This window comes from Pieris brassicae, chromosome 1 (assembly GCF_905147105.1).
Source record: "Pieris brassicae chromosome 1, ilPieBrab1.1, whole genome shotgun sequence".
NCBI lineage: Eukaryota > Metazoa > Arthropoda > Insecta > Lepidoptera > Pieridae > Pieris > Pieris brassicae.
Window position 1 is genome coordinate 19813043 of NC_059665.1, and position 19849 is coordinate 19832891.

General features: G+C 33.0%; 2 protein-coding genes across 2 annotated transcripts; one reads left to right on the forward strand and one right to left on the reverse strand.

Annotated features, from left to right (window-relative positions):
* Positions 1–855: 855 nt before the first annotated feature.
* On the reverse strand, positions 856–16827 carry LOC123709126 (ribonuclease 3). Its single transcript, XM_045660268.1, has 19 exons — positions 15856–16827; positions 15707–15788; positions 15373–15577; positions 14668–14806; positions 13803–13958; positions 12696–12916; positions 11756–11883; positions 10761–10890; positions 9855–10023; positions 8960–9167; positions 7937–8177; positions 7385–7605; positions 6761–6892; positions 5824–5995; positions 5119–5300; positions 4323–4487; positions 3720–3880; positions 2960–3105; positions 856–2581 (listed from the first exon to the last, which is right to left on the reverse strand). Exons 1-19 carry the CDS (start codon positions 16620–16622, stop codon positions 2172–2174), a joined length of 4035 nt encoding a protein of 1344 aa, XP_045516224.1. The 5' UTR covers positions 16623–16827; the 3' UTR covers positions 856–2171.
* A 783-nt stretch (positions 16828–17610) lies between these two features.
* LOC123709314 (transcription initiation factor TFIID subunit 8) lies at positions 17611–19623 on the forward strand. The gene is made up of 6 exons (XM_045660542.1): positions 17611–17772; positions 17852–17950; positions 18029–18216; positions 18411–18561; positions 18859–18993; positions 19188–19623. Exons 1-6 carry the CDS (start codon positions 17625–17627, stop codon positions 19304–19306), a joined length of 840 nt encoding a protein of 279 aa, XP_045516498.1. The 5' UTR covers positions 17611–17624; the 3' UTR covers positions 19307–19623.
* The last annotated feature ends 226 nt before the right edge of the window (positions 19624–19849 follow it).

Consider the following 19849-nt stretch of genomic DNA (forward strand, 5'->3'; position numbering starts at 1 on the left):
TTCTACTTTATTGCAGACACATGTTGGGTACATTAAGGGATTGACGCCATACAGTCTGTAATAAAAAAAACGAGTAAACTTGTTCTGTATGCGCTCCAACAGACGATAGTAGTTACACGCGGAGCCCAAACAGACGAGTTGCACTCTAATATATGTACGTCTAACCAGTGTTGCCAGATCAGACGATTTCCCCCTAGATCTAGGAGTTTCTCAACCGAGTTAGGGCAGAATAGGGGGAAAGAGTATTTGGGGGTTTTGTTAAGGAAAATTTCAAAAACACACCAAATACCGTTCTTTTGCTATTATATATCACGTTCCTGATTTTGGAACTAAATTGAAGTACGAACAGATCATAAAATAGGATCCGTGTGGTTAACCTTATTAATTGTATATTCGTTTAAGCAAAAACTGAATAAATCTTGAACCTATCAATACATTTTCTATTACAGATACTTTGCGTAATGCCTTTCATTTCCCAACAATCCCTACATTACCGACGCTTTTAAATATCGCGCCATGGTCCATGGTGAGGGCATCCTAGGAGATTTCTGGAGGAAATCAAATTAGTCTAGGTGTACTTCGCCGAGAACATCTGGCATCTGCCTCTAACCAATGCATCATACAAGCTTGAGTTAGTAAACGTTGCCCTTAGAAGCAATAAATTGCTTCCGGCTAAACCACAGCACACGTCAGCTGCATACCTATAAGGAACAATTATCAGCGAAGTGTGCTGCATTCCTTTATTACTTTAAAAGGGAGTCATTACCATCAAAATAAAAGACAATATTATCCAGAAAGTTAAATATATTTAATCAATTCAAACACTGTTTATAAGAGTTTAATAAAAAAAGTTCATATACATAACAGTTTATTGGATTAGTCATCATTTACACACTAATTGTTCGTCTTCTTCGTACTGAAGCAAATCGTTATGGAGCGTCGTATGTTAAACACATAGTACGCTCCAACACGAAAATCCCGAAAATCCGTCGAAAATCAGTTCAACTTCAGCAAACCTGAACTTAACCTCGGGTCACGTTAGCTCAAACTGAATATATTAAAACTCAGTTCAAGTTGACCGTTAGTCAAAATTCAAGTATTTATATCTTGCTACGATGCCATCATACACAAATAGTTATTAATATTGATAAAAAATAACCTAAAAACCAAACTTAGACCTATCACAGTTTTACGTCACTATATTTCCCGAAGTAATAAACACTAAACCATTCGAAACCCTTAACTAACTTGGATCTTTCGTCTCTTTCTACCACATTGTGTTTACGCTCTGATGAAAAGGGACAGGTGATGTTAGAAAAATTAATTGTTATACTAAATATACAAAGTTAATTAGGCCTTCAAATAGGTAATTGATTTTATCTACAGCAGATGCTTTTAACAAAATTTCATCAAAATTGATTTAGAAATAAAGGCTTTAATACATTACTCTTTACAATTTATGACAAGACTGTCTCTTTTTAACACAGAATAAACGTAATTTGACAGAAAGAGACGAGTGAATGCTTCTAATTTTTATGAACAAGAGCATAGTTTGACAGATCTCGAAGTTAATATTACTTATTAATATACTGTCAAAACCTATTATAACTTAACAGCCGATGACGTTGTTATTAAGTACCTATCTAATGCAATAGAATTCAGCCAATTTGTCAAATTGTCAATATAACCGGTATGTTGTTCAAAACGATGACGTCGTAAACGGTTTTGACCGTATACACAAACGTAAAATCGGTGTTTTGATTTAAAACTCTTCTCTCTTTAAAAAAAACGGGGCGAAACATTGTCCAAGATGCGTTTAGGAAATTTTAAAAGTATGACTAGTAAAATCTCTAAGGATCTAACCCGTCCTAATTATCTCAAATCAAATTTATTGATAGAATCCCCCAGCACGAATACGTCTTTCGTCTCCCTCTATCACATTATATTTACGCTGTGATGAACAGAGACAAATGATTTAATAAAATTGATTTACTTTTTATTAATAATATAAAAATAATGGACGAAACTAAATACGAACATAGACTAACTACTGCAGTACAGCTATACTATGGACTGTTGCCAAATGTAAAAGAAAATCTATAACAATAGGTATTTGTATAGTTAAATGAAAATTAACAATAAATGGTCGATAGTTCTAGCCAATCTAGTAATTAATCTGAGTCTGAATCACACTTCTTACACATTTTCTCCTTTAACTTGTCATACTCATTCCTATCTATCAAATCTTGCTTGAGCTTCTCCATATCACTTAAAAGACTGCTTACTTGAACATTCTCATACTTATCTGTATTATCATCACTATCCAGACCGGAATCTTCACCAGCATTCTCATTTTTGTCATCAGATTTTTCATCGTCAGATTTATCATCATCAGATTTAGGTGCTTCGGTATCCGAAGCCGGTTCTTCCGATGAAGTGTCTTCCAATTTGTTGTCAGTTCTATATGCTTTTGGTACGTCTTCCTCTGCTTTAATGAATAGGTCGGGTTTTTGACGTTTCTTTTTAAGCTGCATGCTTTTAGCAATTACACGCTTTTGGTGGTCCAATTGTGGGAACAGTTCTGGAATTTTTTGAAAGTCTCCTAAAGAAACCATATTTTTCGGGGGTTTGTACGATCCGGTTAAAACCCGAGTTAAACCTGTTCTTTGACAGCATAAATTTAAACTAAACGTCATATTATGTATAATCTAACTTGTATAGGGTTCAACATTTAGATAAAAATAAATAATAAGAGTTTTGAGTTCAAAAATGTATAATACCTATATTAATGAAAAGGAAATGAATGAATATGAAATAAATACATGATATTCATAAACATACACATCAAGCGAATATATGAAACTATGAGAGCGAGACAAACATACGTACCCTGTTACGTACATTGCGCCACCATACGCGCAAGTACGACGACGACATTTAGAAAGAGACAGATACATACCGTGAGCGCAGCTTAATGCCTCTTTAGCCGCGTTCATTTCGGCCTCTTGTATGGAGTGACCACGTCCTGCCGCCAGTCTTCGTCCACGGAAGTACACGCCCACCGTGTATACGCGTGTGTTTGTTGGGCCGAGGCATTCGATCACTCTGAAACGTTTAATATTTATTTAATTTTATCTTTTTATATTTATTAGTCTTAGATGAACCGTTAAGCCGTCGGAACATTCATATATCATTACTAGCTGATCGGGCAAACGTTTTTTTACCATTTTTTTTTGTTCAATAAAAGTAACTGTCTACTATAATAAATGTAAGTATAGGGGTGACAATTAAGGGTTTTTAGAATTTTGTATGCTGTATCGTTAAAAAATTGTCTATAAAATAAAATTTTGAAGTTAATAGATGTTATACGATTCGCAGACCTCAATTTTCACGAAAATCGGTCGAGCCATTTCGGAGAAGTTTAAGTACAATCACCGTGACACGAGAATTTTATATATTAAATTATTATTATTTTATAGCTTTTAAATCAGTATATGTTAAGAACTTTTAGATATATGTAACTGGGAATTGAGGCTTACTCCTGATGCGGTGGGAGCGCCCAGATTCAGCAGTAATTTAATGGACGGAAACAAAAGTTTAAAAATATTGGCAACCTAACAATTTTTAATTAAAAACCAAAATATCACTATATAAAAAAAAATTATGCCTGGCAATAGAACCCAGATCCTCGGGCTAAATGCGTAAATAAAAATAAATACTTGTAGAATGGTATATCCGGTTCCCCTCCCTTCATAGATCGCAGAGTTAGACAGCACTGCTGTAGTTTCGACTTGGGGTCGTTCCATCCTTGGTTCATTATGAACTCCTGAAGGCGGGGGAACAAACACGCATCGCAGAAGACCTGGCAATACTCCAAATTCTGGAACGTTTAGGGTGGTGGATAAAAAACTTTTATTTAATATTGTATCTTTAACTATCACTCAAGAAAGAGCATACTAATTTTCCAAGGGTCAGCAACGCACCCACGAACCTTCCAAGAGTGTTTATTTGCTCGAAATCCACAAACACGGCAAAAATATAGTGTTAACAAATAATAGTGTGTTAAATATTTGAACGATCTTTTGACAGTCTATATAGATATATATATATATGTAAACTCTATATGTTAAATAACATTGCGAGTAGAACGAGAACTACGTAGTAGTAACATTGAAGCAATTATTTGCCTACAGACATTGTTTAACATTCGCATTTTGACCTAAAATAAAAGGATTAATAAACAAAAAAATACATTAGCAGGCAGTAAGATTATAAAATAAATATTAAAATGTATAAACGTCAACCGGATATCCGAGTACTACCTTATCAATATAAAGTGCCCCAAGAAATGCCTCTAATAAGTCAGCTTTGTGCTTCTTGGCCGTTGGTTTGGCTTTCGGATTGTTGTAAATCGCGTATTCGGACATATTTAAGTCGTCACAAACCATCGCTTGCGTACGGTTGTTGACTAGGGATGATCGCAATAGCTGAAAATGTGAAATGTTATGCAGTTAAAAGAAATACAATTGCCCAGACTTCATTCACGGGTTAATTTAATGTTCTCCGTGTAAGGCCAACGGCGCTTAAGGGGCCGCTCAAGTATTACGTAAGCACTATAGGGGGGAGGGGGGATCTTTGATTTTCTTATACGTCAATAGTAATCATTAACTTTTTTACACATATTACCCACACATTGTCTATGCTTGAAAACGAAATGCATTTTCGATGATTCCTCCAAAAAATTCAAACGTTTATGTACTATTATTTTTTGAGAGCTTTTCTTACTTTTGCTGACAAGATGTAGGGGGGGGGGATAAATTGCAGTAAATCTGCTTACATTATACTTGAACGGCCCCTAATCGCCTCCCAGTAGACCATTAATGCAGATATACCATTACTACCAAGATCAGTAGGCATATGATCAAACGGTTAACGTGTCAATAGGCACGGAATGTTTAAACACCGCCTACCTCCACCCTTTGAATGTTTCAGAGAAAAGTTATTTTATGTTTCGGCCTCACCTGGTAAGCCTTTTTAATCATTAACGAAAATATGCCTTTTACAACACTTATACTTTTTTAAAACACAAGCGATTAACAAATAACGAATAATACTCACAGACAAGTGTCCCTCGTGATGATCAGGAAAGTGGCGATAAAGCTTATCAGACACAACCAATTGGAGTACAGTGTCACCGAGGAACTCCAAACGCTGATTGGAGCCCAGGGTAAGATTTGTGAAACCCACTGAACGGTCTGTGAAGGATCGAGCTAGGAGACGGATGTGCTTGAACTTCACACCTACGTACAAATATTCAATGTATCATTTTAAAATAGACCTTAGTTTTAACGCGCAATTTTTATGAAGCACTTATTCAAATTCAAAAATTGTGGTGACAAGAAGGTGTTCCTCCTCCAATAAAAGTAGAATCGATCAGTTTAACCAAAATCTGTAGGCCCAAAGGCCTCAATGTCTAAGGTCGTTATAGATAGCCTTAGCGGTCGAAATGACTGTTAGCGCAATTCAGTATATGACGTCTTCGTAGTGATTTGTAGCCGAAAATTGTTGGTGTTTTAGTTGGAGCTTATCGAGAAAATCTATAAAAAACTCAATTTTTTTTACCAGTTCTCTGCAAAGAAATGGAACGGAACTCTCCATCATTCCTTTTAAGCCAATATTTTTACCTCGTAAGGAGCTACATATTACCGTAGTTCACATGACATATTGCATTGAATGGGAATATTAATAAAGCTTCTACCAGCAATAAGGAAATTATAAACACGCATCGTAGTAAGTAAATGACGGTTCAAATCACGAATTTACCTATAGATTCCTCGAAAACAGTTAGCTTCTGTAGAAATTCAAAGTCCTTGATGTATTGTCGATCTCCTAAAGGCTCCTGTTCTTGCAACGAGTGCGCCCGCTCCTTCATCCATATTTCATACAAATTGGGCTCGTTGTGCCACAGAGCTTGAGCAAATACACGGTCTGTTACCTAAATATATAATTGATATATCACTCTCTGTATAGAAAAGTTATTCTTTAACAATGTATACGTTTACCAACATTTATCACTTTGAATTTGTCTTGAAACAAATGCAAAAAATATGATGCAATAACATGGACAATTGCAAAAATATATATCGCTACCTTCTTACTTAATACAAGGGCAATTCTCAAACTTTTGGTAAAGCGAGATTTTAAATGCTAAGGGGACAAAAGGAAATTTCAAAAAGCACTGAGAGTGATACTAAAATGACAATAAGTAAATATATGTTTGCCTCTCTCACACGGCAATCCCTGCCGCGCTTAACTCAATCTTACAAGTTACTAATAAGTAAACTGTCCATATTTAAAGAACTAAGACTGGTCAAACGTTGCGTGATTCGTGTCTGTACCCTTCTATAACAAAGAAAGAAATAGGTTCCGTAACAACCGTTTAGAATTCTAAAGAACAATTCGTGTTGACATATTATACATAATGTAGTTAATTTTTAGGTCTAATTATTCCGGACTGATTATGTAAATTCGATCATTTTTGTACTATATCGGCCCAACTTCAATTATTTTCTTTAATTAATAGAGTTTATTAAAATAATTTTCTAAAGTAACATCATCAAAGAACGGATTTGTTAAATTTATAATCATGACTTAAATAAAAAGCATTGTATTCAACGTTTTTAAATACGATTTCCCAAATTTCCCTAATTTGTATTACTGGGGTTTCGATATGCAGAATTTATTTAAAAAATACGAATACCTCTAAGCCAGCATCGAGAAACAACCCGCCCATTAGCGCCTCAAAGCAATTGGCCATCGCGTGACGCATCACCACTTCACGACATAAGTCGGATCCGTGGGCGTACAGCATGTATTGCTCTAGGCCCATGTTCTGAAATTAATTATTTATTTATACCAGACATCATATATAATATAAAGAAATTAACAAAATGTATTTTGTGTTATATTACAATATATTATTTGAATAAACTTAAAAATATAAAATACTTATAAATATATATCAGAAAAGTGGAGGTAAAAAGTACTAAACTGGTCCCCAGGCAAACGAAAAAGAGGGAAGCCACTTAGAAGGTGGATAGACCAAATTAAGTTTGGAGGAAGTCTATGCCTAAAAGAAGATAGAAATAGAAGCGTGTTTAAATTTAAAAGTATCTGAAATAAAATTATTAACAATTTATAAGTCTGGCTCGAAGGACCAAAACAGTACCTTATATGGCTATTAATAAGAAATAGCACAAATGGTGCACATATTATGGGACAATAGTATTTTCTTCACGTGTTCTGTACACAATGGCGTCCAAATTTGCCATTTATGAATAAAAAAGAATTATTGTTAAATATATTATTGTACAAAACATTTTACCTTAGCCAAAAGCGCTAAATGTTGATTTTGTACGATGGCAGCTCTATAAGTAGCCAGTCCTCCTTCAGATAATCCCGGGAACATTTTAAATAAATGAATAGAAGATATGAATTCTACAACTGCATCTCCTAAGAATTCCAGACGTTCGTTATGTTTAATCTCCGATTCAGTCTCATTGCTTTTACCGAAACGGGACATTATGTTAATAAGGGTCACGATACCTAAAAAAAATTATATAAATATAATGCGAAAGTAAATAGGACCAAGAATGCTGGGTGAACTATCATTTCAACTAACATCATTGTAACGGATATAATATGTTACATTTCCCATTTCCAACTTAAAAGTAAATTTCAAAGACAAACGCCATCTACTGGGAAAATGTTTTTTATAAAACAGCTGTAAGCACCCTCTAGCTTTGACAGTTTTTTTTTTAAGTATATACTTTTAAAGATCTATGGGCTACGGTAGTTCTTTTTTATGGCCGTCCCACAGAGGTGTTTGCCCCCATATATAAAAAACAGTTTATACGTATAGATTTCATTTATATACCTTTCTTCCTAGTATAATGTATTCTCCGATCTCCATATTCCGGTTGCCGTATGCCACAATTAGTTAAGGTGTTCCTGGCATGATCTGGGTTAGTCCCAAAGTTCTCCCTATACGATGGATGAGTTAACGCCGTTTGGAGCAACGCGCGTTGATTGAACTTGTACCCTATAATTTCTTCTAGGCTGTCCAACGATTTGTGGAATCGTAAATGGCGGACGAGTACCGGTATCAACATGGCGTGCTAAAATGTATGTATATGTATTCCTAATATATCTTTTTCGCAAAAACAAAAATTAAACTTAAATCTAGTTTCAGGTCTTGTCAACGCTGTTCTTCTGAATTAAGAGCTGTGTGCTCAAGACGAAATCGTAAGTAAGATACGAATGTATGGACAGATATTTAATGACATTTTGATAAGTGTTGGCTTTTTAAAGACGAATACATTTTTCAACTGACTTTAGTATATAGACAACGGAATATCATTATGAATTTATATTAGGAATGGTTTTTGATGAAATAATTAATTTTATAAGTGGCCAGTTTGCTAAGTTTGATTTCTGGCAATTAAACACAGACTACATCAAAGCACTTAGTGTACACCACTTAGGTTTATATCCTAATCAATCTCAAGTTATAATTACGTCTTGAGCGCTGTCAAATATTTTAGTTTATTATAATTTATTTATTTCATTATTTCCTATTTTTACTACTAACTTTATACAATAGAAAACTTATTAATATATATCTGATAAACCTTTTAATAACAAATGATAAATAATGCAATCCTTGGGAACTCAGCTAGTTGCATATGTCAAACTCCATACAGAAATAATGGTTTGACTCTTGAAATTAGATTTAGGTTTAATTCACGCTCTAGAATAAGGGCCATAGCTTGAGGGCAAAGTCAAGACTTAGCGCTAAGTACAACTCGTCAAAAAGGATTTTGACATAATATAGACATAGTCCTTATCTTAAGAGGAGACACATTTAATTAATATATATAATAATAGTAATAGTACACACCTGTACTACATCACACATAAGTCCCGTAGTGTGGAATCCCTCTGAGGATATAGCTACAGTGACGTCACGCTTCATTTTACTCTGCGTCCTCATTTCTTGTAATTTCGCTTCTTTTGCTGCGAGCTTTTGCCTTTCAGTGAATGATGGCTTAGCCATATTCGCTATTAAGTGGCGGTATTTCACGTAGTAACGCCATGCTTTTTGGTACCTTAAATGTAGTCCTAGTCAGTTAGAAATTTTGGCACAGACCATTATTTGGAATATTTTTGTAATCATTGTAAATGTTTAAAATTTATCCACATTTTTTTCATATAAAAATTAAAATCAATGGCGTTACAACCTTTAGATTTCTGTATGTTTCATGATCATTCCTCATTCTAATAAATAAGTAGATGATCAGCCTCCGATGCCTGACGTAAATGTTCATCATGAGCAAATGTGCATTTGCACACATAGATATAAAGTTCATTGGTGCATAGCCGGGATCGAACCTACGACCTCAGGAATGAGACTCGCACGCTAAAGCTACTAGGCCAACACTGCTCTTCATAATAATGAATTGTCCTAAATTTTCATAATTCCTTTCTAATAACGCAACATGAATAAGAATACTCGTGTAAAAGCACACCAGTAAACAATCTATTGATGTCTATTAAAAAATGTTAATATTTAATTAAAACGAATTCGAATAAAGATTAATCAACCGCAATAAACACAACTATACTTTAGTTTTTAAATTGCGGCAGTTTAATTTTGGCATGGTCAACGTACAAAACTTGGTTAATCACCATTAACATTAATCAACGTTAACCCAACTTTTGTATGGTGACCCTGCAAACAAATTTATACTTATTAGAAATATTCATTAACATTTAACAAATAAAATTATACTTACTCAGGATTCCCAGCGTAACTCAATTGTGGGGGTCTAATCCCAAAATGTACGATTTCAGGGTAAAACTTCTTAACGTCGTCAGGGTCATTGACGTTCGAGGGTGGACTTCGATCTATTTGATCCACGCGGACCGAACAGGGTTTTCTGCCCGGGTAAGTCACAATCATTCCTACAAACGAAAGACTAAAGTTGACCCATAAAACTGATTATATCGTTATAGTACGATACTTCTGCGATTAAAATAGAGGCGGAGAGTTGATTGCCAGTTCTCTTCCGTTCTACGCCCTTGATTTGAGAACTGGCAGTAAATATAAAATTAGAAGCATTTAATGTATTTTTTTGACATTCATAAGTGTACATTCTGTTACCTATATGAATAAATGATTTTTTTACTTTGACTATGTATCAATCATCAACAATATAGTGTGTATGTCCTTATTTCAACTCCTCCGTAACGGCTCAAGTGATTTTTATGATTTTTGTTTATTATTACTTGTATATTAAGTTGAGATAATGTAACCAGGCATAATAACAGCAGTGTTCGAATATAAATCGTGTCATTTATTCGTGTATTACGTATATATTTTTTTTGTTATCTGTATTGTATGTTAATTTATCGGAATTTAGTTTTTGTTGTATTTATCTATTTCAAATTTACTACACGCCCCGGCTTGACACGGGCAGCCGAACTATACTACGAACGTTTGTAAAAATTTACACGTTTGACACTTTTCTCCGGCATATTTTGCAAATCCCGACTATCACGAGAAATAGTCTATAACAGTAAAAAATAACATAGCCTTTTATAGGTAAAAGAATTTTCAAAATCGGATCAGTACTCTTTATATCAGTATTAACAATAAAATAGTGAATGCTATATCTCACAAAGAGGAAATAGTTTATTACCTTTAATCTTATCAACGAACTTCTGCCAATGATAATGATCCATTCTGTGCACGTCTTCAAGCGATTCTGGTGGAATTAACAAACTGCTTTCCTCTATCAAATATCTCAGTACTTCACACATTGACAAAACCTGTAACCAAAATTTTGACCATGAAAAGCGTAATTACTGAGATTATTACTAGGAACAAAAAAAATGTGTGCGTGTACTAGTGTACACACGTAAGAAGTGAAACTTTTTTATTACCTTATTTCGAAAAATAATCTACTATATTCAACTTTACGGAAATTGGTTAAATAAAGTTAAATTAGATAAAGTTTAATAAAAGGCTTTTATTATCATAGACATGAATACAAATAATACAATTATTTCATTTTACTTTATTACTTACTACTAAGAATTATTATTTACTACTATCATTGTTATCGTTATTATATATTTTTGTTATTAATAACTTCGAATCTCTTCGAATCAACCGTCGACAATAAAAAGATGGCGCGTAACGGAAAAATGTGATGCGTAACCGAAAAAATGTGACGGTATTTTTTTTTTCAACGCCGATAAAGAAGTTTCACTTTAAAAAAAGGTGAAAAATTAAATAAAATACAAAGGAAGTAAATGGGCGGTCTTACTGCTAAAAGCAGTTTCTACCGTACAGTATATTGGTTTAAATGAAATATAACCCCTATCAATACAAAGTATCATATATCGTATAGACAATGTTATTTTAGTATGACATTTATACATGATAAAATATATAGTATAGAATTGATTTGTTTTATTCTAATATACAGTATACGTTCTATTGCAGGATGGATCTATGGAGGATATTGTTAAATAAAAAAATCATCAAAATCAAGACGAAGAAGGTAATTTAACGATTTGATGATTGTATATTTCATGAAACTCTATATTTTTAAGCGCTGGTCATCAATTTCTTAAACTTTTTTCTATTAACGACTGTAAAATAGACACAGAACTATGTTTGTATACATACCTCACAACCACCCTCCGGCAAATATCGTACAAATCTCGGCATGAAGTGAAATTGTGAACAATTCGTGTCAGTACCTTTACCGAGATCCAAATCGACTAATTCCAATAATTCTTTGAACAAATACTCCTCTGAAAATATAGGATAATATAGAAAAATATATTATTCAGTATATATAAATATATTTTTTGGTTTAGTAATTAAAAGTTACTAGTAAAATATATTTTGTCGTATATATATAAAACGTAGTTTGTATTTATCCTAAAATTTATGGTATTAATTCTTAACCAAATTACGTTATGTATATGTCGCAGTAAAGTAGTTAAATCAGAGAGTCAACTGAATCTATAGGCAGTTAATTAAAATCGATATCGAGTGAACGAAACATTTATCGAGTTTCCTAAACGTTCCTAAGCAACAAGACTAATCTAACCATTAACAATAAAGCAAAACACGGAATTTCCAAGCTCTCAATTCTTCATGACCGCAATAACAATAACAAATGAAATAATCATGGCGGAGCCTTGTTTTACATTGTTAATCAACACGCTGGCTTTCGGTCAGACAGATAGTTGAACGATTTCGACATTGCTTTATTTAAATCAAAATGCTAGCGACTTGATTGAATATCGACATTTAATTAACTATCTAGAGATCCAATTAACACTCCGATTTAACTACTTTACTGCGACATATACATGAAATTGACATTTAAACTAAAAAACAAAACTTTGACTCATCAAGATTTTTTTACAAAAAAAATGTTCTTTGAAGTCAAAAAATAATCTTAGTCCTAAACAGACACACAATATTACAAAGACATACTTCTTTGCACATAAATAGCGATTTGAACACTCTTAGAAAAATCAATCAATATCTGAAAATAAAACAATTCATACAAATTTAACAAACACCCTTCAAGAAAGTAAAAAATGTTATATACCAAACAAATCCAACTCCTGAACAGTGAAATTCTTCGGGGCTGGCTCTTCGACATATAAAATAGTGTATTCAATATTGAACCTTATTACTTTACATGTGGGTAACTTCGCCAGTTTATAATGGGAAAACATAGAAAAGCCAGAAAATAGGAACTCGTGTTCATCGTGACTTATAATCGTTGGTGATTTTATGAGGAAATTGGTTGGAGGCGACACTGTTATTCTGAAACAATAAAAAAAAACAATATTTTGTCGTGTTTTTGCCGAAATAGTTTTACTAATTTAAAAATTGTATTTTTGTTAACTAGAATTGTTTATCGCTTGTGCAGTTTTCCACTGTCGCCTATACATTTACAGATGCTAAATCATAGTTTAATCATAATAACCTTGTATGTGTATGTGAGAAAAGAAATAAAGATTATTTATTATCTTCTTTCAGCGGATATCGATAACGAAAACTGTTGGTTAACCCGTAACTGATTAAGAAACAAGACTTAGCGCTAAGTCTGACTCCCGTACGTCAAAATGTGATTGTGACATAGGGGAGTCATAAGTTTAGTTTCTAAAACTCACCTTAACATTCAACAGTATATATAGTTATAGTACCATTATAAACTTATAATTATTTATTAGTTTATAACAATACATAGCTTCAATCCGGTAAAAAAGTGTTTTCTTTAAATGTGTAAAAGCTATCTTAATATGTTAATAAAAGACAATAGTATTTAACTATACCAAAAACATAACAATCATTAATGTCTACTAAAATTAACTTTAATATTTAAATGCACTGTGACAACTTATTTTTGCAAATGGTAAGTTAGATCTTATGTCACGGGTTTTCATACTTTGAGTATCTTCCGCAAACTTAAAACTACATATAAATAATAATACAATTATCTGTTTCATACAAATGTATGAATAACATTTGTAATCTGGGATTTTGATATTAATGTCGCATAATTATGAATTTTTATTTTATTTCTGTGTACATACTTTCCAGTGTAGTCTTACTACATTTTGACTCTATGGCGTCATAAATAGGTTGTACTGTATATTTCGAAAATAAATAAATTGATAATTTAAAGGGGTTTAAAGGGAATGCTTACCGATAGTGATACAGCTTATCAATATTACTCTGCGTGGGCACGCATTTGGGGAACTGCTTTTCGGCAGCGTAAACTCCATGTCGTATACCGTAACGGCGTGCTCTAGCGCTACACCTACATAATGGGCCACCATTCATTTCGCCCGAATTATTGAACCTAAAAATCAATGTTTTTAAAAGGGAGAGAAAATACTTATCATTTTTTGAATACATAAAAATTTATTAATATAGTGAGCATACAAATGCCTACATTTATGGACAACACCAACAAACATGATCAGTGTGAGAACTATGTGATTTTTGAATTAATTGTTTGATTTAACTTCAAAAATCATATTTTATTTATTTTATTCATTATTGACTAGTAATCTTACAGCTAACATACACATCATAAAACAAAACACTTATTCAATACAGAAGCCAAAACAGATTACATAGATTAACAATATATATGTAACAGAAAACAAGTAAGTACATTTACAGACAAAGTATATTTAATAAAATTAAACTAAAGAAATTTGAAACATTTGAAACAGCAAATAATAATTAATATTTTAAATTACTGTTTAAATAAAGTCTACCCGCGTCTTCATAAACTGCTTCACATCTTCTATGGTGAGGTGGAAACTCAGTACTCGCGTTAATACTCGACATTGAACAAAACTGCTTTTAAATTTACATTTATGGTCCGGACTCAAATAAAGGGTAAAGAACAGACAAAAAAAACTGGCAATACTCCAACGCTTTTTAAATCAACATTTTTTTGTATGATGTTTATTAGAGGCTGACACTGTAACAGAATGCTCGCTACGTCATGATATCTTTAAGCAATTCAATAAAATACTTCATGGCTTTAAAAGACTAACCATAATTCTGGATGCAGTCTTCTTGGGTGACTTTGCTTCCTTTGTAGCTCTAACATCATTCTATCAGTATACCCTTGTAGATTCTCTTCATCTAGACAGTCCTCCTCTTCAGATGATGATGAAGAGCTATCATCATCAGCTGTTAGAAACAATGTTTCGCATGAATATCTTTAAATTGCTAGTAATTATTATCAGCAAAGGGTACATGTTATACTTCAGATATTAAAGGATGTACATTTAAAAATACAGTGTAAACTACATGTAACATCCCTAGATTCAACGAGAAACTCCCTAAAGCGTCAAAATCAATTGGCTTTGGTTGGTTTAGCTTGTCTTCGATAAAATGATACACTCTACATAGTATTACACCCACTATCATTAACAATAACAATTAAGTAATAAAGTACTTTTTAAGTAGCTGTGTACATTCTTTAGTGGCTTTAATATAACAAAAACCTCGACTGTCTGCATCATGCATACGAATTTTCTAAGAAATTCGTTCTTTTCATTATAAATTGGCTTTGCTTGCACTTGTAGACTTTTGTTGACCATGACTAATTAGTAGGAGTGATGGATTATATAAATTTTTTTCTTCTCCAATTAACAACAAGTCTCTGCCTTATCTTAATTATGATTTGAAATATTAGAAAAATAAAATACATATTTTGTGGCCAATAGACAGTTCAGAGACATTATAATACTTACAATGTTTACATCTCTTAGCCTTTTGCGGTTTTAACGGAGGCAACTCATCCACTTCAGGTCGTGCTTTTTGGCCTCTATGTATAAGATATTTGAGAGAATTTTGACATATTTTCTCAAGTTTACGAGTTTGTTCCACACCCTCACCACCATTTATTGGTTTATAATATAACTCAGCTGGGGAACTTCTATACCACATTTTTGAGTTCTGTAAAGTATTTAATGCTTTTTAATTTCATATAATTCATTTATTACTGGTTACTAATACAAAATAATAAATTTCATTTAAACAGAAAAGAAAACATTACTTAATAGTGGGTTATTGATTATAACTTACCTCTTCTTCATCTGAATTGTGCTCTTTAGACCACTTCTCCATTTTTTTTATAAAGTCCTCTGATGTTTTACAGTAGTTTTTCCTAAAAGATAAAAGTTTTTAGTATAAAAAACACTTTTTGCTTAAATAAAACTTACTCATATATATACCTATAGTCTTCCAAAATTTTCTCCCTGTCAGTCAATGGCCTATGACTAGATGATCGATATGAGCAACTAGATCGTTCCCGGCTTCTATATGATGAATGTCTATGTCTATCCTCATATCTATCTCTTTCACTCCTGCTATATGACCTATGGTCTCGTTCACAGCTGCGACGTTCACTTCTGTATCTTCTATTGTCATAGTCTCTCCCATCGTCTCGTGATCTAGAATATCTCTCCTCACCACCTCTGGAAATTCTATAACTGGGACTGCGGGAACGACTGCGTATAGATCTACTTCTATATCTCCTTTCTCGTTCCTGGCTTCTCTCTCTTCTTGGACTATAATAAGACCTTGAATTTTCTCTTGAACTATACTCATATTTCTTTTGTGGATTTTTAAATTCTAAAGTTCTGAGAGGTGATTTTTGTATGCTCATTTCTTCTGTTTTCCAATCTTGAGAATATTGATTTTCAGCGGTTGTTGCTTGGTGATAGTAATAATCATTGCTATGGTAGCCAGGTGGGTAAGGAGGTACATATGCCGGGGGTGGGAAGCTGGGTGGTGGTGGTGGTACATAAGGAGGAGGTAGTATATCAATAGGATAGGCAGGCGGAGGAGGAGGTCTTAAAGTTGGAGGCGGATAATTGAAGATCGGTTGTGCTGGAGTTTGAGAGATAGGCGGCGGTTGTCCTAATATAGACGTAACTGGCGGTGGGGGTACAAATAACTGCGGAGGTGGAAAAGTATAGTCAACCGGCGGCAAAGACATTTGGAATAAGATTCAATTTAGTTGTGTGTCAAGAAAATAGGTAATTAGACTGTGTAAACCATGGCAAACTAAGTTATCGCCACAAAAGACATATATAATTCTTAAACTATATTTTTTAAAGAAAACCTTTTATTGTAATAAAAAACCTTAATTTCTTAAGAATTAGTGATGACTTTAAATTTGTTTTGGCGAACACTAGTTTAAATTAAAATTTGTACTTTTACAAATGACAACTGACAACTCCTACTTGACAATTCGGGACAAGAGCCACAAAAAATCGCCACTTTGTAATATTCTAGCGTTTCGCCTACGCCATTGACGAAAAAAATAAATTCCGTCGTTTTCCTTGCCATACGAATACTTTTGCTTTCGGTATGCGATTGTATGAAAAAACTACCAAAACCTTAAATTAGGCTCAAGCTCAGTGATCCCAACGTATAATACAACACAAATAGATTAAAAACCCCTAAGTTTTGGTTTCACACTCGATTTGTGATAGTTTTAATAATTTACATACAATAATGAATTACCTAATAATATTAATAATTATAGCGCTTGGAGTTTATATTTGGTATAGTTTGTTGAATGGCTTAATACAAATTGTATAGAACTGAAAGTTTTTATAAGAAAAAAAGTCTTGGTCCAATAAATGTTTCCTCTAAAAATCCCCTCAACATCTTGATTTCCCCTAAACTTGGGGAAAAATCCCACAAGTTGGTATCAATGCTCAAGATCATCTCATGCTAAAGAATAAAGATATATAATTCACCATCAAGATTGTAAGGGCGATTTGGTTCGCCTATCACAGATATAGTAAGAAAACTGTATAGTGTACCTAGTGGTCTGTGATGTCTTTATTGTTTTGACGTTAATACTTAAAGTTGGAACAATCTGTGATAATCTTGGCTGCAGCTTCATGATAATGTAAAATTGACAAACAATTGATAAACATGTTTTTGTTCCAAATGAGCTTTTGATTTCAAGTACTGTGAAATCAATATCATGTCCGAGACAACAGAAAAAATCGAAAGTAATGGTGATGCTCGGAGAAGAATACTTCACATAGCTGTATCAACTGTCCTTTTAGAAAGTGGATTCGAAACAGTAGACAAAATTAGCCTAGAGACGTTGACGGAGATGTTGCAATGCTGTAAGAATTCTCGCTTTAATTTTTAATTTAAATTGCTGTTTCACATCATACTTTAAACTTTGTATTCCTCATATTTCAGTTTTTACAGAAGTTGGTAACTCAGCAAATCGCTACTGTGAACTATCTGGTAGAGTGGAACCTGTATTGGCTGATGTTATGTTGGCACTTATCAATATGGGCAAGTTACTATATATGTATTATAATTGAAATAACTGATATAATATTTATCTTTGGCTAATTTTTTGATTGTTGATAGGAATAAGTCTTCAAGGCTTAGAGCAATATGCAGCTAGGCCAAATAGACATGTAATTCAGCCACCACAACAAGCACCTGTGCCTAGGACACCAGCTATGTTGTCAGCTGGTTCAAAAGCCAAGCCATCTCCACACATACCATTCCACTTACCAGCATTTCCTGATCCGCATGCTTACATAAGGACACCTGTAAGTATTCCTTGTTATATATTTTCTGCAACAATTTTAACTGTTATGTTACTGTAAATCAAATAATGCCAATGTGACCTTTAATACCTCTATTGCATGTAGTACAATTTTAAATTCAACAAATAAATTTTGTGAAAACCATGTTGTGATTGGCTAGTTTGAGGAATAGTAAAATATAAACAACACATTTACAGACACATAAGCAACCTGTGACTGAGTATGAAGCAATAAGAGAAAAAGCTGCAAATCAGAAACGGGATATTGAGAAGGCATTGACAAAATTTCTTGCAAAAACAAGTGAAACGCACAATCTCTTTAATACTGAAGACAACCAAGTTTTTCCATGTAAGGGGTTAAGTCCTTTAATATTGTATATACAGATAATTTTTAAATCAACATTGGATACAAATATTTATAATGAAGCCCAGATTTGGTCTAATTTTCAATAAAAGTACTGTTTCAATAAACAGACCTGCTGTTCAAATTTAATTCCGATTTCCTGTATTTTTTGAAGCTCTGGGAACATATTATACTGCATAACCTAAACTGTTAATACATAAGCTATAGGAGCTGAGTGCTATTACATTTGAAAAACCATTGTTAGAAATGATTCCTTGTTTTCATGTAATCTATGATTTTCAGTGATTGCATGTAAGCCAACTTTTCCAGCATATTTACCATGCTTACTACCTACTGACCAAGTCTTTGACTTTGATGAATTAGAATATCATTTTCAAGTTGCAAATAGAACAGAAGATATGCCAGCTGAGAAAAAAGGTAAATTATTTACAATATTTTGTAATTCCAACCACATTTCCCAAACTCTACTTAAAGTGACCACATATAAGACTATACAAGTTTAGTTAAAGGTTGTTTGATTTTACCCTTAAATTACTTTCTAATTAAAAATTTGCATAATATATAATAAACATTATATTAATGTGTATATTGCTTTTTATTATAACTTTCAGACCAATCAGACAATGAAGGAGAGAATGGTGGGGATGGTGAAAATGCTAATAATTCTCAATCAGAAAATCCGGATTCTACATTACCATCTAGCCCAGATAGAATTAAAACTAGCGGATAAAGCAATTACTTAAGAAAACTTTTTATTACAACTATGTATCAATTAATAAAATGTTGTCCATAAATTCATTCATTAACTATCAAACCATGACTTTGAAGTATTAAAGTAAATTAAGTTAAGGAAAAATGTAAACTACTTTAATATCAGAAAATGAAGTAGATGTTATTGATTCATCTACACCTATTCACATGGGTAAGTTTTGGGAACAGATAGAAAATGAGTTTAAGTTGTAATTTGTTTAAGTTGCACGTAGTTGAAATCGCAAACCCTATAGTAGGGTCTGACATTGAGTGTTTTCACATTAAAGTTAAAATTTATTTTCTTTTTAATTAATCTATAATTATTTTTTTAATGCTGGCATCATTTTCAAAGAGAATGGCTTAGCTGTTTGCAACATTAGTCAACTGAATAAATGGGCTATAACTGTAGTGCTTTGGGAGGAGCCACTTATTCTACACTATTTTATAATAGGAGCCAATAGTACCCAGGAGGTAGTGCTTTTGAATTTTCTTATACACATTATATTTTATACCTAGTTTTATA